Source organism: Colius striatus, chromosome 1 (genome assembly GCF_028858725.1).
Source record: "Colius striatus isolate bColStr4 chromosome 1, bColStr4.1.hap1, whole genome shotgun sequence".
NCBI lineage: Eukaryota > Metazoa > Chordata > Aves > Coliiformes > Coliidae > Colius > Colius striatus.
The window spans coordinates 79,991,314-80,018,418 of NC_084759.1; the positions used below are offsets into that span (position 1 = coordinate 79,991,314).

At 38.7% G+C, this 27,105-nt stretch overlaps 1 protein-coding gene across 2 annotated transcripts in view; it reads right to left on the minus strand.

The window, feature by feature from the left end:
- Positions 1 to 3,094: 3,094 nt before the first annotated feature.
- MAP7D2 (MAP7 domain containing 2) overlaps positions 3,095 to 27,105 on the minus strand; it is an 87,159-nt gene continuing 63,148 nt past the window's right edge. For both annotated transcript variants that reach the window (XM_061988581.1, XM_061988582.1), the window contains 13 exons: positions 26,673 to 26,783; positions 25,238 to 25,360; positions 22,148 to 22,296; positions 20,545 to 20,672; positions 12,246 to 12,478; positions 11,738 to 11,864; positions 10,277 to 10,481; positions 10,058 to 10,162; positions 8,787 to 8,840; positions 8,064 to 8,142; positions 7,165 to 7,351; positions 5,253 to 5,532; positions 3,095 to 4,680 (listed from right to left, as the gene is read on the minus strand). In XM_061988581.1, the coding sequence (XP_061844565.1) occupies positions 5,283 to 5,532; positions 7,165 to 7,351; positions 8,064 to 8,142; positions 8,787 to 8,840; positions 10,058 to 10,162; positions 10,277 to 10,481; positions 11,738 to 11,864; positions 12,246 to 12,478; positions 20,545 to 20,672; positions 22,148 to 22,296; positions 25,238 to 25,360; positions 26,673 to 26,783 (1,751 nt within the window). In that variant the 3' untranslated portion in view covers positions 3,095 to 4,680; positions 5,253 to 5,282. The remainder of the gene's footprint in view (positions 4,681 to 5,252; positions 5,533 to 7,164; positions 7,352 to 8,063; positions 8,143 to 8,786; positions 8,841 to 10,057; positions 10,163 to 10,276; positions 10,482 to 11,737; positions 11,865 to 12,245; positions 12,479 to 20,544; positions 20,673 to 22,147; positions 22,297 to 25,237; positions 25,361 to 26,672; positions 26,784 to 27,105) is intronic.

Genomic DNA, 27,105 nt, shown 5'->3' on the forward strand with positions numbered 1-27,105 from the left:
ACTATTTTTAAAACTCAGAGCAAGGACTTTGTAAGGCACACAGCACATGGCTTACCATTTCTTTCTATTCACTGCGTCTCTACCGCATCACAGTTGTTTTTCCTCTGGAAATCATTAAGGCTTGATTTCTGCAGGGATACATACCTATTTCTGTAAAGCTCCCAAGTGAACATCACACACTACCTTTTAGGGTATTTTTTTTTCATCCTGAAAATTGCAGGCCTCTGGTAACCATCAAACCCACTAGCTCAAAAACACTACTACCTCAGTGTTGAATCATTAGAGATGCTGTGATATGTATACAGGCTGGAGAATAAACAAAGCATCTGAGAAGAAAACAAGTGTTGAAAGCAATTCTAGTGGTCAAGAAACCATTTTCTTATACTTAATGTAATTATTTGAAAAAGCTTAAACATCCTTTCTCTTAAGTGTTTCTGCTTGCAGTTTTAAGGGCTTTTACACTTAACATTGTTGCTTCAACAGACAAGTTAAATCAGCCAACTGAGTGAATAGCATCACCTGCTCTTCAGCTGTAAAAGACCATAGGGTTAAGACAAATTAGGGGATAAAAAAGTAGGGGAGAGATGAACCTTGTGGCTTGCGGTGCTCTGGACTTGGTATTATTGCCACTAACAGCAAGAACAAAAATATATCTGAATATCTAAAGTTTTCTGTTATTTGTAAGTATATCTATTCTGGAGAGACTGGATGAATAAGATAATGAACATCTGCTTTATGGTATGGTAGAGCTGCTTTTTATTGTTTTTAAACCCGTTTTTTAAAGTTAAAAAGAAAATCCAGAGGAAACTGCATTCAGTCATAACACACATTTTCCACACTTCAGCATAGTGGCCCAACACTAACACATTTTTCAGAATGTAACGACACTGTAAACCAACATCCCCAAATGTCAGGCAACTGCCATTTACGTGTATTTGTGCCCATATCTGCAGAGGCACCACAGGTAAACAACCACTGTCTGTGGTGGTTTTGGAGGCAACCAACAGCTTGGATAACACTGTTCTAAAATGAGAGCAAAGCGAGTTTTTCAGCCTCTACCTTTGTCTTGTGCGGGGAGGCAGAGAGAAGAGGTAAGGAAGAAGTCCCACAGTAAAGCAGGGAATGGAGCAGCCCACCCCCACCAATTCCTTTGTGCCACATATGGGCTGTGGCTCAGAGCTAACAAGACAAGAACTCACACAATGAAACAGCCTTCAGCTCTTAAATGTTAAACTATTTACGTTTTAATACAGGGCAGGAACAACAGTTCAAACCTTTGGGAGAAGGATGTCTTCTACTAGGGTTTCCAAGCTGCCTTGCAGGGCTGAAGGCCCAGAGGTGTTCTGGGACCTCAGGCCTCTCTGATGAGCCCTGACTGATGCTGAAAGCCACTGCACTACCTCGGATACGAGGGGCTGTGGAGCAGCCAATGCCTCACACACCAGCGGGGTGGGGACAGAGGTGCCCGAGCTGCACATGCTGGTGAGGATGAGGCCGTGTGCACGGGGAAGTGACAAGAGGTGCCGCTCTCTTTATGAAGGGCTGGAGGGAAGGTCCGACCCTGCCAGCAGCAGTCTGTGCCATTTCTGTGATTCATACACACATACAGTTTGTACAATTACAGGAGAGAGAATTATATTCCTTCCCTTTTTAGCCCTTCATAACTAGATGAAAATGCAGCCTAGGGATGCAGATCCGTCCCTCACTGATACCCATTTGGTTTTGAAACAAACTTGCTGGGGATCCAGGAGGTCTGCTCAGGGCCTTTACTGGGGCCAGAGACAAGCTTTGGGTGTCCTTTCCCAGCAAAGCACCACAGAAAGTGCTGAACCTAATCTGACAGCTACAGTGATGCCCAATCTCCTCACAGGTATTATTTGTGTATGCACTGCAAACCTACTAATAGTTATACTAGTTATTGAAAATGAATCTTGGAAGGGACAGTAACTGTATCTGATTCTTGTTGGCAGGCAAAATCCCCATTGGCAGATCATCAATCAGAAAAAAAAAGAAACCATTCATCCATTTACAAATCCATTTATAAAAATCCACTCAAGGATTACTGCTCTTTTTCTTTTTTTCCCCTTGCCTCTTCCGACAGCTTGATGCTCAAGTGCTTTCCAGCAGAAAAGCTCTACCAGGGACTTGTGTGAATCATTAGTGATCCTTCACCACAAATCACTGACAAAGGAAAAGTTCATTTGTGCAGACTTGAATCACAGCGGCAAACACCGGTGTGGTACTGGTAGGAAAAAGCTACATACCAAAAGCCAAAGTCTGAAGTGATTTAACCCTTAGCTAATGGTACTTGCTCTAGATATTCAGCCAAATGTATAAAGTTACATGTAAAAGCAAATATAAAGGAAATTACGCAGGATCTTCCTTCACGAATGCTCACTTATCATGCTTCCTTTAATCTTAGTAAATAATTGAGTGGACAAATAGCATGAATGATTCAAGAGTTAATAAAAGTGAGATGACTGTCACCATGGAACATATTAACGTACTTTGTAATACAAGCAGATTTTCTCCTTTTTAATTTTGACTGCAATTAAGATACTTAAAAAATATATGTAATGTTGAAAGTTTCCCCCCAATGTTTTACTAGAAAACTAACAGCTGTTCCAGTCTTGCCTCTTTCTAAACAGCAGTACATGCATGTATCTTAAGGAGAAAGTCAGCATTTATGTCACAGGTACCCTTATAGAACACTAAACAGAACAGTGTCTATTGGCCACGGCTCCCAAGTTTTCTTTTCCAAGTAATGCCCCAGACAGCAGAAGCTGGGGCTGCCAACCGCCTCGCATGCAGTCACTAGCACCCTGGATACCACACTTCATAAGCCCTTACCTTAAGGCTCTTCTGCCACCAGTCTGCATTTCCTCTGCGTATTGGCAAGACCTCAGAAAGCAAATTAGTATACAGCAAAGAAAACAATGGCGAAATAGTTTGAGGCTCTTGACAACCCCACCTTCATTCGGTGTTACCCTCCTTCAGAAAACACCTCAGAACAAATTAACATGCATGTATTTTTAAATAAGTCGTATTTTTGCTGGGAGTAAGAAGTGCCAGGAAACAAGTTAGGTTCATAAATGAAAATGTATTTCACCTTTATACATGCTATACAGGTCATGCAAATACAGAAATCTACAGGTTATACAATGACACCATAATAAAATATGTGACATTTGTCAAACACAAGGTATCACGGCGAAACAAACGGTTTCTGTTTGTTTGTTACTTAGGAAATAGATGAAGGACTAATTTGGAAGACACAGTACCATGCTACAGCTTACTGCACAGTTAAAAGAGAGTACTTCTCTGAAGTACACTAACAGAAATGGAGCTGGATTGTTGTAGGTATGATTTCTTTATACATCGCACATAACATCATTGATTACTTTCCCGTGGCTGGCTTTAAAGAATCAGAACGAGGCTACAACTGAGCTCAAGCTATGCTGTGAACTCCCTTACATGTGAAAAAATCCCAAACAATAAAAAGCAAAAAAAACCACCCCACCACTCCCAAGTTTTCACTTCTTTTGTGTTAGTGTCCAAAGAGAGTTGCGCTTGTAATTTATTGTTTTAAGGAACTGGACTAAAGTGTCCTCAAAGCAGCACATGATCTAGCATAAAGTTATCATATCTCACCATCAGAAACAAAGCTAACACTGTATGGCACATACTGTTTAGACATGATACATCCTGATGTGAGTTTCTCTGTACAGGTGCTTACAGAATGTTAAGCGGGCTAGATGTGTTTCCCAGGTGTGCCTCAGCTGTTGTATCGTCGTCTGTCGAGCCTACAGGAAGACAGAATTCTTCTCCGTGTGACAGAAAGCTTGCTGGTATTAATCAAGTGTCTGCATCTTCAAAGATTAACATGTTACCTGACCCGCCTCACCATTCACTTGGATCTACTACAGCTATACTATATATATATATATATTAAGGGATTACACGAGGCATTTTGCCTACTTTGTTTACAGGAGTTACACAAGTATGTTTTTTCAACACATAGTTGATAGTTGCTCCCAGACTAATTAATATTAATCAGTAAGTGCCACTAGTGACTAAAAGTGTCAACATAACCATAACAGAATAGCTCCCACACTCCACAGTCTTTTTGGCTCTTTTGATTCCAGCAGCTGTATATTTTTCAAGCCTCTTCAGCTACAGTTTTGAATTATACACCTGCATAAAAGTTGCCAGTAACTCCTTATTAAAACCAAAAAAGATAGGCACAAAACTAAGGTACAGTATATTCTTTCATTTCAATGCACTGTGGGCAAACCTCATCATTATATACAAGAAAAAGATGTCAAAGTGGATGTATAATAAAGCTTAAGGAAGAATTATCTCAAAACGTAATGCACAGGTAAAAATCACAGTGAAGTGTTGAGATGAATTTTAAATTAAGAGAGAAATGCTTTATTAGCAGCTAAAGCTCAAATTCTAATGTACACACAGCCTTCCATGAAACCATCAAGGCCTTAAGTCATTGGTTTCTACCAAAAGCAGCCAGCTATTCAACATATTCCCTGGGAAGACAAAGTTATATTCAGCTCTGATTATTTTAAATCCAGTGTTCAAGGACTGCAGAAGCTTTTTCAAGTGTCAAGCTCACATTTTACTGCCAGTAGCATTGCAGAGATATATATCCTCCACAAATTGCTACCTCTGTCAATTAAAAAGAGAGAGAGAGAGAAGAATATCAAGTCAGCTATGCAACTTAGATGACTTCAGTTTTCTAACTTACAATACATCCCTTCAAAAAAATTGACTGTGGCATTGTACTTTCAAACTGTCACTGAAGCCTACCATGCTGTTTTTACTACACAGGCTTTCCAGGATAAGTGATTCTACACCATGCTGTAAGTATTTACAACAGTAGAAAACAGTAAGCAGCCAACAGTATCTACCATTTTCTAGGCTGGCCTAATTTTTAACTGTTTTCTTAAAGCAAAGAGGCTCGAAAGAGTTACAGGAAACCTATTATATGAATAAAGAAAAAACCCAACACTTTTCACTATATTCTGAATGCATAAAGGAAACGTTTCCATTTAGCAGACACTTTTGGTTGCTAAAACACGTGCTGGAAACACGAAAGATTATACTGAATTTAAATACGTAGGAGACCAGCTTTCTTCTTCTCTCCATGTCAGCTGTTTACAACTGCTAGATTTTGATGGGAAGTTCATAAATAATCACAGCAATTTATCATATCTAAGTTGTCTATCACAACACCGTACCTTTATCTCTCCTGCTGAAAAGCAAGGTTGTCAACAGATAGAATTAAGAGTGTTTTCCTGTCCTGGACTGTTAAATCCCTCGATCAAGTTTTTGTTACAGTCATCCAGGCTAATGGTATCACTGGATGTCTTGGTGTATGTAGCTTGGCCTGTGAAATCCAAGAGATCTTCAAGAGCTTTGGCATTACTTGTCCCATTTTGGTCCAAAGAAACACCGGGCATGAGTTCATTCATGGGTGAATATTCAGGAATAGAGATAAGTTCTTCTTTTGAAACTGGGCTACACAAAAAAAAATGAATGAAAGATGCAGAGTTAGAGGTGTGTAACTGCTCATTAAGTGATAACCAAATTAACCTTCTGGCTGTCTACAAACTAACACTTTATCTGAAGGCCAGCTGCAGCAAGACTTCACCTAGAATATGTCCCAATCCAAACAAAAAGAAGTTGCCCTGTTCAAGATGGAAGTTCATATCCCATCTGTATTCTTTAAAGATTAAGGTTTGCGATATCCATCTGATGCTCCTCTCCTAAACTCACATTTCTAGTAGCTGAGTGAACCTAGTTTATTGATCACTGAGGTTCAGTCCCTGTGCCATTCCCTCACCTGCATGTTTATTGCACCTTGCAAATCATTGTCCTGACTCTGCAAACATTTATCTAAAGCACTCACACTTCATAACTTCAATAAAAAGTTAGTTCTTGAGACCTTACGATATACTTCAGATACAGAAATCCCAGAATTTAACTGAAAAAGTGCTGCAACCAGTTGATGCTCTGCTGAGACTAGAAAGACTACTGCATTTAAATTTTAGAGAGGAGAAGGCAGAGGAAGGGTTTCACAAAGATTTCAAAACCAAGAAGGGGTGGTCGATACGTTGAGGACAAAACCACTGCATATCAAACCCTGCAACAGAAAACCTAGAGGGTGCCACTAGTAAGAAACTGGGTTTAACATAGATCAAAGAATATCATTTACCTCGTGAGACTGCACTATGCAACTTGCTGCCAGATGAGGCTCTGGTTGCAAACATTATTAGCAGGTTGAAAAGGAGGTTGGATAAATTCATGGTACAACACATCCATCAGTGGCCATTTAAAAGGCCAAGGCAGAGTTGTGCCCTCTAACATCCCTAATGTAACACTTCTGTGGAGTCTGTGTCTGCAGAAATTGGTGAGCTCAGGTACTCTCCCCTAACTAGTTTTTCCTATTGATGGTCTCAGAGACCTTTATGGTTTTCTGGTCTGTCTCAATAGAGAATTTCTTACATATTTATTGGAAATACTGAAGCAGTATGAGAGGTTCGGTCGGCTTACTGATAAAGGAAGAACAGTACAAAAACTCCATGTTTAAAATTCAGAGCTAGCTTTCTCATAGCAGTCTTAAATTATCAGCTTTCTTCTTCCCTGCAAGTCCTTCCATCAAAACCCAATGGTATTTAGGACACACCAAGTTAGTTGCTGATTTCCATACATATGTTTCAGTTAAGTACCTACAATTCTAAATTCATTCTTTTCTTTAGTCTGTCTGTATGGAGGGAGAAAAGCTCTGGCATCACAGCTATGCAGTCTTGAGACAAATAAAAAAAGTTGGGACGCCAGAACTATCTAATATCTAGCTATTTTCACAGAACAATTGGAAAGGTTTGGGCAAACTTGTATGAAATCCAAAAGCAAGGACTGTAGAAGGACTTAAGAGCCACCCTGTGCCAAATAAGTGAGAAGATGAGACTGTCGACTCTTGTTTGAAACAACCAATTTGCAAATTGCCAGGAGGGAAGTACACTACAGGAGACACTTGATTGCCCTGTGGTGAGGCAGGTAAAAAGTAAAGCAGTGAAGTATTAACAAATGAAACAGTAAACTCTGTGTGTGTCTACTACGAACTCCACAATTTCTAGATACGCTCCGTACCTCACATCCATGGACTGAACCTCATCTGTTGAGTCTTCCATGTTGTTAGATTTCCCATCAACAGCTTCCAGCTGAATAAGTCCTGGAACTGACTTTAGTACATTAGCAACTACATCTTGGGAAGGGATTACAGAGGCAGCACTTTCTAAGCTTTTATTTTTCAGGCAGGTTGCCAATCCATTGATCTCTGTAAAAAAGAGTTAGAAATTATGACAGTAGCAACTTCCATATTTAAATACTTTAAAAATTCACAAATGCTTTTACGTTATAGATTGAGTAGAAAGGAAGACTGACAATGCAGTAGGATTCAGTTTCATCTATGACTCATCATACTACACTGACAATCCTCTCTCCCACTTGAAAATTGTTCTTTATGCTACATCTTTTATATTTGAGGAAACGGGAAGAGAATGTTTTATCTTTTATGTTATGTACTAAAAGTCTTAGCCCAGGCAGGGAAACAAAATACAGACAGATGTCATATATGGGATTGTATTTAACAATTCCTTAAATACACTTCTTGGTAAAGTTAAATGAAATGTAAGATTTAGAGCAATGTTATAAAAAGCTTGCAAGCTTGGTTATGTGCAGAAATTTGTAGTACAAAATTTGAAGGTAGATTGCAGCAATCAAACCTACTGGCACACTGTAACCTCTCATTTACAGCAATGTTATGTCAGGTACTAAAATGGAGGGGAAATTTTCCTCTGCTTCTGTTTAAGTGGCAAACCAAAACTACGTCTCCAGTTTCCACCATTCGTCACTGACGGGAATGTAGCTGTTGTTTTTTAGATGAAAGCAAAGAACCTGTGATTGAACACAGTGCTCTGCCTGAGATTAGAAGACTCTGAAGAGAACTAACTGTGAAAATAGGTCAGAAAAAATATGGCAACGTTTACCTGGCTGGTTGAGAACAAGGGCCTTCGGTTGCTTTTCCACATTCAAAGTTGATGGTACCTCCAGTTTTGGCTCTTCCTTCTGTAACCAAGTAATGGGTTAACTGTAACCTTCACAGAACTGACTGGACTTGAAACTGCCCAGGGCCACGGGGTGGTCAAAGGCCATCAATAGCAAGAGAGGAATATTCCCCCTCCCCTCACTTTGCATTAGGCACTTTGCTTTTTTTTTTTTTTAACTCCAAAAACATAAAATTCCCTGAAAGTAACTGAAGAAACATTTCCCTTAGAAAACTTAGAAAGGAAAATTTGACTCTGTCACTTCCTATCTGGACACAATCGCTTTGTTCTCAATCCTACATTCCTGGCAAATTTAACACAAGGAACTCAGTAATTAATCCACAGGCTGCTACAAAAGCAGGAGAAGATACATCACAGCAGCAAACATTACAGCTCCAGCATCCAGGAAGGGGCTTTTGCCACTTGTTAGATAGCAAAGGGAGTAAATCTGCAACAGGTGCATAAAGCTATGTCTCCACAGCAGTATCACCACGGTAACTTGGAAATAGCAACAGCAATCCTGAGTTAGAAATGCAACCAAAATTTGGGTGTAGAATGTACCTAAGTATACCTACTAACATGGAATTATATAGAGTTTAATTTTCACATATGGGTAATAGAACATAAAACACCAAAACAACTGTGCAACCATACACTGTTTCATACCTTTATCTCTGGTGTTTCACTCCTCCTTGTTCTCTTCATTATTTCATCTATTCTCTAGAAATTACAATAAATTGGAGGATGAGAAGGCACACAAAATATTTAACACGAGAGACTATAGATAAAGCAGGGAAAAAAAAGACAAACTTCTCTCTACTGCCATGACTTCATCCCTGCCTGTCTTGAAAAAGAATAAATAAGAAAAATAAAGTAACAGATGGTAGCAAACACTTGGGAGCTGGATTTCACGTATCAGATCTCACAGAACATCACCTTCTCAGTAGACATAATTTAGATACAAACATGGTAATAACAAATGTTTGCAGTTATGAGTTGTGCTCAGGTCTGGAACGAGACATTTATTTAAACTCAAGAGCTGGTATCTAGCTGCTTTTCCAATTACTTCCAAATAGTTCCTTTAAAAATAGTTAGGCTTTTTGGAATGGAAGAGTAAAAGGAAATATCTAAAAAGTTATTCTGCTGGAAATGTGTAAGGCATTACTGTAAAATACTAATTTTTTTCCCTCCTTTTCCATTAAAAGCAAACCCCTTCTAATAAACCTTGTCTCTGCACTCGTGTGAAAGGAAACCACTTCAGATTTAAAGACACTTGGGTTTGGTATTCTTATCTGTAACCACAACATGCCTCCAGCTCAGTGGTGAACAGTTAAAAACTACATAATGGAATAACATATATAGAAAGAGGACCTTTTATAACCAGACAGAGGATCTGCAGCTCCCCAGTTCTTCTATCTTCCTGCCACAGAGCTGCAGATAAAGCTAATTTATGCAGCTGCAGTCATTTCCTTGTGTGGTAGTGGCCAGACAGCCCTGCTGCCTTGCATCATGCAACAAGCTGGGAAAAAACCTGTTTGTTAATCACATTAACTGTCTCAATTAATGACACAGAGCTTTTGTTCAGCAAAGTCACTCATGTTCCTCAACAGCCTGTGGTGTCCTGGATTGGGTGCCAATCGATGTTTGCCTTGGCATGCCATTTGCTCTTTGTCTCAGGCCTTTCACTTATGTGGGTAGAGGCTAATTCTGCATTTGTTCAGTGCCTGGCAGAAAGTTGTTTTTCCTTTGGCAATTCCACTTTGTTACAAATTTTCATGTCCACGTTCCCCTAATGTGCAAGTAGCAAATACTAACTTAGGCATAAACATCCACCTGTAATCCTCTCTGGATTATTATTTCTAGATACTATTTGGTACTCGCAGGGTTATGTATTTAAACAAGAAATCAAATAATTCTCTTGAGATACGAGTATCTACCTTCTTCCGCTCCAGTCTTTCTTGCTCAATTTGCTGCATGATTTGTTCCCTCTCAAGACGAAGTTGCTCAGCTGCTTCACGGGCTTTGACTTCTGCTTCTTGCCTCTAATCAAAATGTGTAAAATATAAGGCCATTATTTATTTCAGGCAGATTACCAGATGCTATAAAGTGCTTAGTTATATGTAAATAAAGTTTCACGTTTGTGTTTGAGATGGTACCTGTTTCTCAAGTTTGGCCTGGAGCTCCTTTTCTTGCTTTTCCTTTAGCATTTGTTCTTCCTCAGCTCTTCTCCTGGCTTCCTCTTCTGCCTTCTTTCTAGCTGCTTCCTCTTCACGTTTTCTTTCCTCCTCCTTCTTACGAGCCTCTTCTTCTAGACGAAGTCTTTCTTCTTCGGCCTTTCTTTTCTGTTCTTCTTTTTCAAGCCTGCAAGAGTATGTTTAAAAGACTTCACCTTGTTCAGCATGGATCCTATTGTTCGTGTGGCACACAATCAGCAGTAACCATTAATATATACATCAGTGCACATTTTCACAATAAATGCCAAGATACAGCAAAGAGGTTGAGCACATGCTCAGAATTCAGGCTGCTATCAAAATCTATTCCAATCTTATTTTCACTGCCTAAAAGATTTCATAGAAATTATAATTTCCTTTGAAAAAATGGGTGTGATCAAAGAAGAAAATTATTTTCTGATTTCAATTAGAGCTTTAATAATACAAGTGAGTTTCAGTAATAAACACATTCCTCCTCCCCTGTACTTCACACCCAGAATGCTGGTAACTATAAACAAGCAAGTATTTATTTTCCTTTGTTTCAGATGAAAATAAAACAGATTGGATGAGTAGCAGTAACCAAAGTCCACAAAACACAGCGGTACACTAGGAAGAGTGGGTTTCCATTCCACCTTTGTTGATCCCTGGCCCACTCAGTGACATCATGATGCTTTGTCACCACATGCAAGAACTACTTTGACAAGTGATCACTCTCATCCTTTGCATGTCTGGGACTTGGGAAATGCTTCCCTTGGGCCAAACTGGCAGGTGCTGGTCATTCCCCCGGCCACATTTTCAATAAGAACAAATTTGAAATGAGACATGTAGAATATTTAATGACCTACTACTGAGGGCTTGAAGGGCATGACTTGTTGACACTTGCAATAAGCATCCCATGTGGAGACCAATCTAAAAGCTTGCTCCCAGAACAGAGCCAGAATTTCACTGCTTATACACAGTGACATTCATTATGCCCACACTCTTAAAGCCCTCAGCTGCCTGCAACAGAGTTGGGTCAGGAAGATAAACTTCTGGTTTATTTCTTGAATGATTTGAGCCTTGCCCTTTGAGACATATACCACTACTGCAAGACTGTTTTAAAGACCAGATCATTTAAAACAGCCTCAAATACTGTTTTACAATGTAACATACTTCAGGTGTGTCCACACTGCATTTGGATGAGTAGTAGTTTATTCAGGCTTCTTAAAAGTGGCCAAATTATTATTTTCTAACTTTACTAGCCATAAATACTGCAAGAGACTAATGAATTACAAGTCTGAGTTGAAAGAAATTAACATTTACATGTGAGCTCTCACCTTCATTTTAAAACTATCAGAGTTTCAAGCATCTTCAATAAAACTAGTTAAAATTCTTAGGTAAATAACTTTCACAAATCAATAAAGATACCTCTCCCGTTCTTCTCTTTCCTGTCTCTCTCTCTCTTCTTGTTCTTTTTGCAGGCGGGCCTGTCGTCTTTTTTCAGCTAGAATTTTCGAAGCTTCCTCTGCATCAGTTGTTCCTGCTGTGATCTTTCCTAGGAGAAAATAACCAAGGGTGGAAAGTTGGGCAAGGAACAAAGAGAGTGCCCAACACTTTCATACCCACAGAGGCTGAAATGGGCCTAGTTCACACTGGCGTGACACCTTCACTTTTCAAAAGCATAGCTCAGCATTTGCACCAGATAGAATATGTGACAGGTAAGGGCATCCCTGGATTTCAGCATTCTACATCTTTACTAACAAACCTTTTTCATACATGTGTAGTCCTGGTGAAAACTATTTGTTTACTGTTCCAGTATGTACACTTACACATTCTCATAAGCCTATGACTGAGCAGCTTCATGAAAATAGGCCATCAATTGTTTAAAAGCCCCAGGAACCCATGCCATTGTGCAACGTATTGCGATGAGACTTACCTTCATTACTTTCAGTCTTTGCTGCAGAAGGCACATGCTTCTCAGAAGCCACCTGGCCTGCCTCATCAGTGCGTGCTCCTGGAGATTTTAGATGACTGACATTTTCTTTCTCCTTGTCTGCTTTCTTTTTAGGAGTTTCCTGGTTGAGATTAGAAGTGGCACGATGCTTCACAGGAGAAGCTGGATATTGTTTGGCATTTTTAGGAGACTGAGGATAAGACTTCGCAACTGTCCTGGATGAGGCAGAACAAAAACCAAAACAGTAAGTTACATAGTTTGGAATCAAACTCCATCTTCACATCTATCATTCACATATATCGTTCTCTTTCTTGTCTCTGGCTACATCGGACTATCAGTTGCTTTGCATAATACTGCACAGAAACCACCTGGATGCAAGCAATCAGAACCCAAAACACAGGGAACTGTCATGCAGAAAATTCTCAGTTTAAAAGACCAAGAATACTGTCCGAGTTAGAGGCAAGATAGGAAATCCTGGACTACATAAAAACCAATTATTTTAGTAATGGCCACTTCATAATCCTTTCGTCATCACTTACATCACTTACTCAATAGTCCTTCTCAACATTTAAAGCAAAACTCTGGCTGCCTTCTGTTTACAGAAATTATAATAAGTTTCAGTGTGATGCTTTCATCTGTCTACTGCTTTGTCAAACACGGTCTTTTTTCTAGTAGTATCCGATTTTCCAAAAATAGCACCAAATATTATGTAGGTAAAGAGACAGAAACCAAACCATTGTACAGTCAGATCTGCTGTTTCAGTCAGTGCTTTAATCAACACCAACACCACAGGCTTGAGGCTCAAAGCTCAGCCCCTACAGCCTTTTACATAGCTGTGCTCATGCTGATGGCAACACGCAGCAGCAACGCAGCCGGCTGCTCCTTTGGCTGTTGCGTGCTTTAGGTGAAATGGCAACCTTGAAGTCAGTCCTGGGAAAGCGGAAGGGTAAAGTTACTTGTGCACTACAAATAGCTGTACATTAAAAAGTGCACCTATTAAAAAGAACAGATTACCGGGAAGCTTAAAGCTACACGCAAACACCATTAATTATTTTACATTAACACCAGTAACTAGCACTAAATAATAGCAACATTAAGAAAGGCTGGCCTGTGTGACTAAGTAGTATGGAAGTAAAGAGAATGCAATCTTAAAACAATGATTTACGAGAGTTCCATTGAAATAAATAATCCCACATTTAAGTGAACGTCACACATGCAGCTGTAATCTTTGTTATGGACACAGTTATTATATAAATGTATTTTCCCCTATCACTTTTCTCACCTTTGCAACAGTTTCATACACTGTAACATTTTTTTCTGTACTATACTGTCATTCTGGCAGACCACAAGCATGAGAAATATGGACAATGGCTGAAAATTAATGGACTGAAGATCTAACTACAGTATCAGGTGGCCAGAGGTTATTATAACTGGAACAACATTTGCATTACAGAGCAGATCATAACAACTAAATGTCTTTCAACTCCCCACCAATTCATAAATTTAGAAGAAGAAAGGGTTCTTTTGCACCATATGGTGCTGCATTTGAAAGAGGCTGAGACACCAGAATACAGGGAGCTCAAACAGAGTTGTTTGGTTTGTAGGGAGGAAAACACTGCAGAATATTGCACCAGCCATACCTTTCTACTCCCACTGAAGAGCCATCTGACTCCAAAAGCCCTTGGGCTGATGGAACAGTAGCACCCAACTAAATTTGAAGTTCAGCTCAGGTATTCTCTGCCTGCAGGCCTGTCAGGAGCTGCCTGTTAGATCAGGTCCTTGCCTGAGCTAAGCTGTAAGTAAGCCTGTTCCTGGCCTCCCAACCTGCTGATCCTGACCTGGTGTCCTGGCTTGGCCTTGGACCTCTCTCAGTAAGGCCTCTGCTGGCTCTCACTGGCCTCTTTATTGACCCTGATCACTTTCACCAGACCTGCCCTGGTTGCCTTTTGTCTGATGTGGGGTGAGATCCCTGTTTGTCTGCCCTGCTGCCATCCATGGCTCCTGGCTCATCCTGCCTTGCAGGGCAGCCTGCTCCTTCTGTTCTCTGACAAAAACAGGCTTTGGACAATGTGAACGGGCAACTCTGTTTCCAGCTCTTGTAAGAAACAGCAATGGAAGCCAGTAAAGTTGGCTGGTGTTGAGTCCATTCTGGTTTTAGCACTGTCTTTAGTTTTCTCTTTAGTATACAAATGGATTCCAAGGCCCTCCGAAAGACAAAGGCAGATTTTTCAAGACCCTCCTATATACGTATGTCTTGTACATGCCTCACTATCACAGTCATTTCCATCTGCATCTCATAAAGATACAACATGTAAATAAAAAGAAGACAACCTTTTTCTTATGGTTCTCTGCAGCACAGAGGATGCTCCTTGCTAATCAGACACTTCTTCAAAGTCACTTCTTGCTGTCTTTGGTTTACATTTCCAGCTTTACCACACATTCCTTGTTTAATTTTTGTGATGGGAGGAGCAAAACAGTCACATAACTAGGGCACAGTTATCTGCAGTATTAGCACAGAAGGAATTGTTCTCTTAATAAAGACATGACAATCAAATTAAAGAGTTTGGTAGGAAGGTGTCTAGTCATGAGAGCAGACTGGCTATGCAACTTACCTGATGGACTAGAAACATGTGCTGAATGTATTAAGTGATGCACCTTTGAACTTTTAGACCAATACAATTTTTTTTCTTACAGCTCTTTGGCCAGAAGAACAAGAAATAAGTATGGTGTTGCATCTTCTAAAGCAACTTAAAGGAAGTAGCACATAAAAGTCTGATTACTACAAGGATGACAATGGTGTAGCGCAAGGAGTGAAAACCTGAGAAAGTCCATGAGGAATAAGAATCGTTTATCAGGAATTTTAAATAATTAATACTTTCTATTGGCATCCAATAAATGAACACTGTTTCTCCCCTTTTGTTTAAAATATACTGTCAACTTAGCATTTTTAACATTCCTAGACACAGGCAGAATCATTACTGAAGAAAACCAATCCTCCTAATGGTATTCAAAGGATGCTACTTTTCTCCAGAAAGGGACAAACTTGATTGTGATGACAGAGAAATGGGATTATTAAGGGACAACATATAAACACTTGCTTAGAGCTTGGTTTCTGTTTAAAAAAAAAGTTTTATTTTTGCCTTTGGAGAAAAGGAAAGGGATGTAATGAAACCTTGGTAAGAATGTGGGAACAAAGAAGTGTGCCTGATGAGGATCAGAGAACTAAGACGACAAACATCCAAAATCCCCAAAATGGCAGCACTTGAGCTGTCTGAAAAGTTCACTCATCTTGCTCACTTAATTTTTCAGAGGAATATGCTAAGAAAATGAAGCATCTTCCTCCCTCCAGGAGGCTTTCATTTTCTCCCCTAACTGCCCTGTGTTGACATGGGGGCAACTGCTTGCAAGAAGCCATTCTCATCATGACCTGTACATACGCTGCAAGAACCTCTATCAGGCCTGAGGATCCAATGGTCCTTAAATTACAATGACTCTTGTTTAATTAAAAGAAGGATAAGCCCATATTGCAGAAGAATGTCTCAGGAAGAGTACAAGAAGAGTTCTGAGCTTACCTTTGCTAAGCAGAGAGAATAATGTACACGTAGCACACAAACCTGAGGTCACATCCATAAACAGCAAGGAGAGAACAGCATGTTTTCTTGAAAAGCCAGGTATGTGACAGGTCATTAGTTACAGCAGTTCAGAAGGCTGACTGTAAATCAGAAATCTGCCGCAATGACAGCGCTGCGTTCATTTTTTTGCTTTATCTCCCTATTAATTCAACAAAAGCTCTGCTGAAACCACACCAAGGATGTGCACGTTCTCAACCCTGCTTTCTGTGATTGCTGTGATCACAAGCTATTCCTAGGGTCTGACAGTTTTGCTCTGCCATCTGTGATATTTTCTTAAAAGCAGTTTCCTTTCACTCTTGGTTTTGATCTTTTCTAGCCAGAGACAGATTCATTTCTTTTTTCACATTTCTTAAAAAAAAAGCACAAACTCAGCCTAAGTCTATAGAAAAATTCTTTTGATAACTGCATTATTACAAATGTACATATTACATACGTTTTCAAAATCTTGAACTGGCCCATTTCTCTAGCTAGCTGCTGTAAAAATCCTCAAAATAGTCTTGATCCAACATTCTACACAATATTTTAAACTCTGCAGGGAAAAACAAAGATCAAGTGTAGTAAATGTAGAATATATCAAATAAAATCTAAAACTAGGTCACTGTAGGACACAGAAACTACTTCTGTGAGGAATTCACCACACACAGACACTTTTCTAATAGGTAGTTTTCAAAATTTTTGGCTCTTTTGTACTACCCCGGGTTTTTATTCATCATTATCCTGCAATTTGAGTGTGTGCATTTCTGATGTCAAAGTGTGTCCCAAAAGCTGTAGTAGGTCATCACCAAAAAGAACCTCCAAGTTCCAGGTTACGTAAGTGACACTGGGAGCAAAGGCCAGTGACGTAGGCTGGGAGCTGGAAATGGAATAAGAACCACCACTCAGCAGCAGCACTGCAGTCCCTTTTCCCTTTGCCACTTTGTCCCTCTCATAATACCTATTGCTTTGGCAAAATAATGTAACACAGAGGCTTGCCAGAGCTTTCCATTTTTATTCACTGGCTTATACTATGGTTTATCTGAAGACAAAACTAAATCCTACTTCCTGGATTCAGTCAGGTCCCATTGATTTCAAAGGCACTATTTACTCAAAGGACATGTGAAGGACGCAGGCTTTATTGCTTTGCCGATCTATAAGATAGGACACTTAGCTATACCCTAGGGGATACTGCAAGAATAAACTGATTAATGTATAGATCTTTGAAGATAAAGCATCAAAAAAAAATACCAAAACTCCTGGTATTATTGATGTTATGAAAGACCTGAAGAACAAGAGCACTTTACACAATCAGTATCCAATAGCAATTGTAAAAATAAAAGGTAATTTCTCAGTTACTCCAGTTCTCTAATCCACTAACTTTCATCTCTCTCAATTGATCCATATTGGATTCAAAACAATTCACTTTGAATTCAGAACAACAGTTTGGGGTTTCTTTCTTGTGTGATATTTCTTGATATATTTACTTTTTCAAATATCTTCAAACTTTTAATTTGTTACTTGGTTTTAATTACTAACTCGATTTTTTTCTCTTTTCTCCTTTTTAGGTTGACATGTTCCCTCATTTTATCTTGGACATTATGTTTTTAGGCTGATCTTTTTTTGCTTTCTCAGTAAAATTTTTGAATACAAACATTTTTATTTAGGTAATTACTGAAAATCTACTCTGCCATCAATCACTGTCTCTCTTTAGGTTAAAATTTTTTCATCTTGTTTGAGCCTGCTTCAGTTGCTTTACTCATGATAAAAAGAGCTTTTTAATTAATAAACAATGAAATAACATAAGACAACAAGCAACTACCACTCACAAGCCACGATGACTGTGAAGAACTAGCAACTAGGGCAATACCAAGTAAACTTGAATGTCAAGTCACATACTTTGAAGAAGAAAAATGCATACAGCTAATTATCATATAAATCACTGGTCATGTTTAATTCCTTCCTCAACAACTTTCAAAGTTAAGGTGCTATGCAGGATAACTAACTGCTAAGGCTGCACTATATTCTTATTTCCTCCAAGGTATTTTTTTGGGCCACATGATGGGCTGGAAGGAGAAGGATTCGACTTGTAAAAGATTTTCAGGTTTGCAAGGAGAATGAGTATTTGTCTACACATTTAGTTGCACTAAAACTACACTGAATTAGTTAATTTTAAAACAAAAATTTTAAATGAAAAGGCAAGATTAATCAATCTAAAGGAAGGTTCCAAAATCTTGACTGCCTATATTTAAATCTACTGGCCAGACAGATCGTCACCTGTCACTTGATTTGTGTGAAGAAATTTATACCTTTATATAATAATATAATGTGATGATCAGGATGCCTTTTAAAATTTTATTTTAAATTTCTGAGTGGAAGTTTCAAGAGTGCTGAAGCAGAACTGTCTTTCTGCAATCAGTAATAAACACAGGATTTAAACTCTATTTACTGTATCTCTCGTAAGGTCAAGGAGGGTGTTCTAATTGGGCCATGTTAAGATTAAATGCTCAGTAATACATTTCTAGGAGTGGTCAGAAAGAGATCTTCTTGAGGAAAAGAGGGAGGAAAGAAGAAAAAAATAGGATAACTACCATGTTGCACAGTCATAGAAAAACCCATAAGTAGGCTTCTTAATTCCTCCATTCAGCATCTGCATCTTTCTCTAAAACAAGTAGTTTATATTCCTTACAGGCAGGAAAAAGTCTTACTATAAAAAGTTTCTCATAATTTGCACCTCTGGGGAAAAGGTGTTCACGTTTGCCTAACCTTTTATAGATATTCGTGCTACAAATTAAGATTGGACATACTTTTTTCATGAAACACTGAACATCTGTGTATTTCACAAAAGCTTTTCCTTTTTTCCTTCCCAGATGTCCCTATGATGAGCTATACCAACCTTTTCGATGTCTGCCCAAGACATCAAAAAGTGCTACACTCTCAGGAATCTATTTCTCACTGATCATTTCCACAGAATCACAGAATCATACGGTTGGAACCTTAGTCCAACCCCTCTGCCACAGCAGCACTACCTAGGTGGGTTTTGAATGTCCCCACAGAAGAAGACTCAACAACCCATCTGAGCAGCCTGTTCCAGTGCTCTGTCACCCTTACAGTGAAGAACTTCTTCCTTGTATTTCTTTGGAACCTCTTATGTTCCAGCTCGTACCCATTGGCCCTTGTCCTACCATTGGACATCATTGACAAGAGCCTGGCTGCATCCTCCTGACACCCACCCTTTATGTATTTGTAAACATTAATGAGGTCACCCCTCAGTCTCCTCCAAGATGCTCCACTCCACTCAATCATCTTTGTGGCCCTCTTTTTGTTTAACTAAATATTTCTCATTACATCTTCTATACCAAGTGAGACAAAAGATATGGTCTGAACAGGGAATATCAGTGCTTAATGAGTAATGGAAATGTTTATAGTTTAAACTTTTCTCTGCATGCTTTGGAGTACCACTAGACAATGATCTGCTCAAGACTGAAGTGAAAAAAAGCTGATTGTCATAAACATTTCATACAATTCCAATATTCACAAAATTTACATCAGAATCTGATGACATTTTATATTGAAAGTTTGAGAATTTTAGCTCCATACTATGAACCAAGGATTGCAGTTTCACAGTTGTAAGTAAGGTGATGTCTAAAAGAGAAAGAATGCTCAGATTTGGATGGTTTTCTGTATTTTGTCTAACAGAAGATTCACACACAAAAGCATCCTCCATTAGAGGCCTATTCACTCAGAGCTGAAATGGAAAAGGAATGACGGCTAGTTTTTGAAGCAGAAGAAATGTGTCAGAAAGGGGATCATCAAGACTGGTTAGAATATGGCCAGGTTCATATTAAAAAAAATAAATCAAACAAGACAAAAGGAGTTTCAAGGCAGAATCAGGATCCATGAACAGGGACTAGGGCAAAACCAAAGCAAACAACTACCATAGACTTGACTACTTTAGCATACTTCTGCATTTGACCCAGACAATATCCTGTACTAAAAAAGCTGAAAACAAATTTACTTAGACTTGTGAGTTGGAAGTTGTGATACATTGACTACAATTCTGAGTGTCTGCAAAAGTCGTGTCTGCGAAAGACAACTAAGAAAAGCAACTCAATTGCTAGTAAGCCAGGATATGCTACGGGTCCACAATTCTGCATGAAAAAAAAAACTCAACAAAAAGCAACAAACCCACAGAGGTGTACAAATAAGCAAAGATTAAAATCGACAGTTTAGATGACGCATAGTTAAGTATATGTATAAAACCAGATGGTCACGCCAGCAATAGGAAATGCCTATTTTAAATGCTGGAATTTCCAGTTAGTATTCGTGTCCTGTACATGTCTTCACATAAGGCAGAGCTTCTTCAAAACCAAATAAAACAAAGGCATGGTTTAAAAATAAATGTTAAAAACACTTTCACACGAACTATGAAATGCACTGCGATAATTTCGAAAGAGGAGAGAAAAGGCAGAAAATGTCTCTATCAAACACTAACACAATCTTACATGTATTACTTCTGTTCATTGACAGCTCTCCATCTGTATATGTGTGTATGTATAATTAAAATTAACTAGACTTTATATAACATGTCCAAGAGATTTCCTCAAGAATCTATGTCTCCTTTAAAGGTAACAAGAAGCTCACAGAGTATTAAACCACTAACAAGACAGGCATACTTAGGTGTTGCAGGTGATGCAGATCTTCTGGACATGGCAGCAGGAGAATCAGACCTTCTTAGAGGAGATCCCATAGCAGATGATGAGCCAGGTGTTGTGGGTCTCTTCTCTTTCTTTATCTTTTCAGTCTAGAAGCACAGGTCATTTTGGTTTCCATAATTAGGACCAAAGACATTAAAAAGTATTATATTATAACAATTATTTTATTTATAAAGTATTATGTTGCAATTTTGTATAATACACAAAAAGTACACAAACAAGATGGCACACAAACAGATTTGTGTAACGTACATTTATGAGAAACATTATTTACACACCAGCTCACAACTGAGGTGCAAGTTTACTTCACGTTATACAACTCCCCTCACCACATCTTGCATGGATATAATATAGAAGTTGCAGATAAGTAACACCACATCAGAGCCTCTGCAAGACTTCTTGGGATGGGTCACAGCACTGAGTGGAGTTTTCAAAGTCATATATGCTCCTGTAACACCTCAGTATCTAAAGCACCTCGCAAAAATGCTGTTGGATGAACGCTGAGTCACATCTAAGAGACACTACTCAAATCTTCAGCTCCTAGCTTTGGTCCCCTCACTTACATATGAGGAAAGGCTGCGGGAACTGGGGCTGTTTAGTCTAGAAAAGAAGAGACTGAGGAGGAATCTTATTAATATTTACAAATATCTGGTGGGTGTCAGGAGCATGGTGGGACATCCCTTTTTTTGATGGTATCTAGCAACAGGACAAGGGGTAATGGGATGAGGCTGAAACACAAAAAGTTCCATTTAAATAAAAGAAAAAACTATTTTACTGTGAGGATGAGGGAGCCCTGGCACAGGCTGCCCAGGGAGGGTGTGGAGTCTCATTCCTTGGACGTCTTCAAGACCTGCCTGGATGTGTTCCTATGCGACCTGATCTAGGTGACCTTCTGCAGGGGGATTGCACCAGATGATCTCTAAAGGTCCCTCTGAAACCCTGCCATTCTATGATTCTATGCAGGCCCTTATATGAATTTTACAGCCTTGGCATACATTTTTTTAAAAAGAAACATGCCTTACACTATGTAGACTTGGCAAAGGTGAATGACTTCACTTTGCTTTTCTGGAAATTACAGTGGATCCATAATGCACCTTTTAAGCAAACAGCATTAAAAATGTCCACAGAAAGAGTTAAGCATTTGGTATAAAAGAGGCATTGTCAATACAGTTGGCAAGTTTCCGAAATACGTAAAGCTTGTTAATTAACTGGCAAGACCAGATAGTCATGCTCAGTAGAGAGATCTTATTTGTCACCCCCATTCCCAGAAGTTACAGGTAAGTCCAGAAACATACACTTCTGTGCCAGAAATCTCATTTCCCTGAAAATCAAGGTGTGGCCGATCCAAAAACCACCTCTCAATACTGATCCCCAGGAGAAGGAAGATATTAAGCTGCTGTTAAAAAGGAGCACATAACCAACAAATGCATCTGAGGCTTACTTCCTTACTGCTGTTTCTTACTGTAGAGGTAGCACTTCATAAAAATGAATGTAAAGGGAAAGGTGACAAGCAGAAGCTGCATCAGTTTACTTGGAGGTGAAATGAAAACCATTGCAAACTCACCTGAGTAGCTTCAGCTGCAGCCGCCCCTTTCATGGCATCGGAAGTGGAGGGTGAAGTTGCCTTCTTTCTGTCGGTGCTTCGGGTAGGGGAAGGCTTGTAGGGAGATTTAAGAGGACTAGCTGGTGCTACACGAGGACAGATATGGAATACTAAAGAGTTATAGTACAATAGCAAGAGCAAAAGGGAGCACAGACAGAGGAAGTAAAGGAGAGGAGAAAACATCACACTTTTAAGTAATAATGTTCAAAGGTAGTTTTCAAGGGTATTTCTAAAGTATTTCAAAAGATCACATCATGTAATACATTCAGCATGGCCCCATGTTTACTACAAAATGCCTTAACCAAAAGTAACATTACCTGAGGTTTAGTTTGGTTTTTCAAAACTATCTATAAAATATATCTTTTTATTCATATACCTTTTGAATCACTTGACTATGACTGATTTTCTTTTCTTATGAAAAATCTGACTTCATTTGCATATTATAAAAACAGAAATCAAGTCTAGTTGGGTGACTTTTGCACAAATACTGCAAAACAGGAAAGGTGACAGAAAAGTAGTGATTTTTTTTAAAAGCCTAAACATAGCAAAGGCTCCTAAAAACTGCTTTTCAAAATATTACCTAAATAAAAAACCCAAACTTAAATCTAAACTAAATGCTGCTGTATTATCAATTTTGCAGTTACTGGTTGTTTTGTGGTAGAGATCAGTTTGAGTGCAAGATGTGCATTACAGCTTTCCAGGACAACTCTTTCTGGGTATTTTTTCTTTATTTGCAGTAAGAACAGGTTTGTTTGTTTTAACAGGATACTCTGCTCCTGGTTTTGCTCATATTGCCTTCTGAGATGAGACTTTAACATACACATAGATCAATAGAGTATATGCTTTATTAATAAGACAGACACTAATTGTAACCATGTGATGGTGTGTTTCCAATAGTATCCAACAAAAGTCAAGAAGGATATTGACTTTGGAAAAACAGTAATTATGCTCAAATGTAAAGGAATTCACATTTCCAATATTTTTTTATTAGGGATGGTCCTAGAGACTTCCTTATGAAGCTTTTTTGTATGCTTGTAAGTTTAATTGGACCAGTATATTCTTCGACTGATTTTCCAGCAAGTTGGCAAAAGTTCACTGAATATTAATAAAAATGTCCAGAAACTTAAAAGTTGTTAAAGATCAGTATTTTCACTATAACTGTACAAAACCAAACAAATCCGTGTGTCCAATAACAACTGTTTGTCTGAATATCTCGACTCAAAAGCAATATTAACAACGCATTATCCTAGAGAAAGCGTCTTAAATCGAGACTCCTCATTTCTAAGCTTATAGAAAATGTGGGAGCAGAGAAATTTTGGCCCAAACATAATGACACGAGGCATAGTATGTGCTCTTGAAAAAGAAGAACCCTCTTCAGGATGCTACTTCTATAGACAGAAGTAGATAAGAAATGGTAGATCTCCCTCAGCTCTTTTGCTGGCAATTATTGACAGAACTGTCAATGGCCACTCCGAGCACTGATGCTGTTTACAACCTGTGCTACAGCCTGATTGCTTTGTGAGGAAATGACAAGAGGATGCTGGTTCAGAGAGATGTTCCCAGAATCAGGACTCCTGTTTCAGTTCAGGGAAAAAAGCGGTTTGCGGGTCAAACTGTATCCTTGTCACGCATGCCATTGTTACTTTAAAGATACTGCAGTGAATAGGGAGATAAAGCTGGGAGCTTACAAACAAGTGAGGAAGGATAATGGAAGCCCCTATTGATTTTTTCAATATCGAGTTAAACACAGAAAACAACATCTGCAGGTGGGCCCCAGCAATCACCTCAAAATTTTAAGCAGAATACACCAATCTAATTTAAAAGTGGTTTCTGTTCAGGTTTAGCAGCAGGTGATCCCTGAGCAGAAACTAAGTAAACTGGGAAGTTTCTCATGGGCCAAGTACAGTATGACAACATCTCCTGTTTTTAATGGAGAATCAAGGGGAGCAATTTTAGAGGCATTCAATATTTCATGTCCCTATGCACCGCAAAAAAGGAAGTAACATACAAAGGAAAGCAGGCTTACTTTGCAATTCATTTTTAAATAGCTTTGTATTAAAAGCACAGATGAAGGATATGGACCTATTTCAATTGTGGTATATGAAAGTATCATAAAGATGATCAATCTTTTACCGTTTAACTAGTTTTATCCTGAAAAAAGTGTTTCTTTTTGTAGATAGGCATTTGGGTGTGGGGTTTGGGGTGGGGTGGGTTTTCTTGTCTAACAGAAGTAAAAACAGCAGTTAAAACTTTCGTTTCATCAAACACTGTGACCAGGTATAGCTTTGTAAGTAGAAGCTACTCAGGAAGTCAGACATTTGCCTAGGTATTTGCAGGACTGGAAACATCAGTTTTGTAAAAGTTTGCAAAACAAGCATTTTATTAGACTATCATTTATAGACAAGAACAGTAACTGTCACTTCTAATCTTTAGTTTCTTAAAAATCAATAATTTCTGGAACTGACATCTTCCTATCTATGTCTCTATTTTTTCCCCCTAAGTAAATATCATTTTATATGTATGCATACACACACACACTCATATATATATAAATATACACACACAGTCACACAATTAAAGGCAAAAAAGTAATTTAACAGCAAAGAAATGGAACCCTGGTAAAAATAATTAAGGCTCAGATGGTGCACTGGGATTTTTGTTCTACATACTATTTGGGTATGAAAGGGGACTACATTAGTTATATCAAATAAAGCCTCTGAGAGGTGTTGCACCGTGGTCTAAAAAACTGTTTCTTAAATTAATATAATTAGTTTTCCATCAGCTAAGGTTTTAGTGATTTTGACAATTCTTTTCTTCTTTTATTAATACGTCCTTTTAAAAAACACATTCAGAACAAGACAGACAAGATGATGTGTTTTTTCAGGTTTTTAAATACACTGCTATCACAAACAATAACTTAGGTTATGGTTGATTTTGTACGATCACGTAAATTGTCATTTAGTTCATAGCACTCCATTTCTTTCAGCAACTGCTGAAATGCAGCCAAAACCATACCTTAACCATTTCAAAGTGAGTAATTCACATTTTTACCTGAATTATTGTACTGCTCAGAAAGCATTAATGTACTTCTGCTTCTGGCTAAAGATGACTGTGTGGGAGTCAGCAGTCGCGAGACAATAAAGTTTTCCATTGGACTAAGATGCATGCGGTGAGCTGAAGGATGGGAGCAAATAAAGTAAAATTTAATGCAAAAAAAATAAAACATGACATTAAAATAACAAAAAAAAATGAAATGATTAAATAAAATGGAAAAAAAATCTTGACGCGTTTGAGATTTAAACTATTTAAAGATAATTTTCATTCCCTCTGAAAAAAAGCTGCTAGCTTCTGCATCATCTTAAATTCTTTTCCCATGTGAACAATAAATATAGTAAGGTTAGATCAGGTTGCATTTTGCATTTACAGAGGCATGTTCCATCTGCAAAATGGTTGCTTTCATGACTCAGCATGAAAAAGGTCGGCCTTGTTCCCCAGCAGAAAAGGTGAAACATTTAGTATATGAGCACAGCTACTCACTAATGTGCCAGCTGTACTGGGACTGCATTTAAAATTTGCAACCTCACTGCATTATATAAGTTTTATTTACACCATATGCCTGCATGTCTTCCTGCTCCATAAATACAAGCGTCAACTACAAGACAGACATTTCTAGATGTTCCTGTTACGTTTGTGTGTATATATTTATAGCCATCTATCACATCAACCTCAAAGCTATTGATGAGTTTTCATTAAACAATTCAGAAATTAAAGTAAATTTGCCTTCTCTTTTCATTTACCTTCTTTTCTAGAAACAAGTCTTCACTGTCACCTATTTCAGTCAACATATATATTTAAACTCTAATGAGAAATGGGAGGGGGGGAAGAGGAAAAAAGATAAAACAAGCAAAAAAACCCCAAAGAGTTCACAGTGGGATAAACCCTCCAGTCCTCTCAATAGTGTTTAGTAAGCACTAATCCTACAAGATGATCATCTTTTGCTGAGCCTCTCATGGATCAGTGTTTCAAATCAAACTAAAGGGCTCTACAACTCTGGTCACCAGATTGAAGTCTCTCCCAGGAGGTTCATCAGACATACTTCTGCCCATGGTACATCCCATGGCTATAGTCAAGCCACACATTTAGTGTGCTTGTTATTCACCATTTGGCTAGAAGACCACAAGCTGTACAGTTGTAGGAAACTGCTGCAGTTGCAGCAGGTACTTGCAACACTGTTTGCTTGAGTAGCAAAAAATGAAAAGGAACTGGCAAAAACCCCCACAGTGTTTGTTGCTGGACCTGGGCCGCCAGCACGGCAGCATTGTCTTGGGAAAGGCTGAAGAACTATTTCGTTGCATTAACTTACAACTCCTCAAACATTTGAGGTCTTCTGAATAACAAGGTAAGTGAGTTACATAGTTATATGAACAAGAAGTGCTTTAAGCAGAAGGAGAGATTATGCTGGTAGAAGACCAGTGTATTCACTTGCCTCTGTCGGGGGAATGTGTTATTGCCGCTGTGGAGGAGGAGAGGCGCTTACTGATTGGCGATTCCATTTGCTTTGGCAGATTCATTGTAGAAGCTGAAAGTTTGTCACACGCTGCAGAGAGACGCATTGAAGATATTTGTATTCGCATCACAGCTTTGATAAACTCCCAAAATTAACCTCGCATTTGTTCTTGTGGCCCTTGCCACGGCCCACAGCACTGAGTAAGGCACGAGATGAGCTCTTCCTGACTGCTGGAGGACCAGCACTTTATAAGATATGCATTGGGATGCAACTTTTCTGCTTGTGAATTTGACACTCTAGTTTTACAACAGCCTATCTTTTATGCTGCCACAGGCAAATAATTATACATCAGGTATGAATGAAGCCATTCTGATACAAGATATTCTATATCAGCACAAGCAGAAAAGACCTA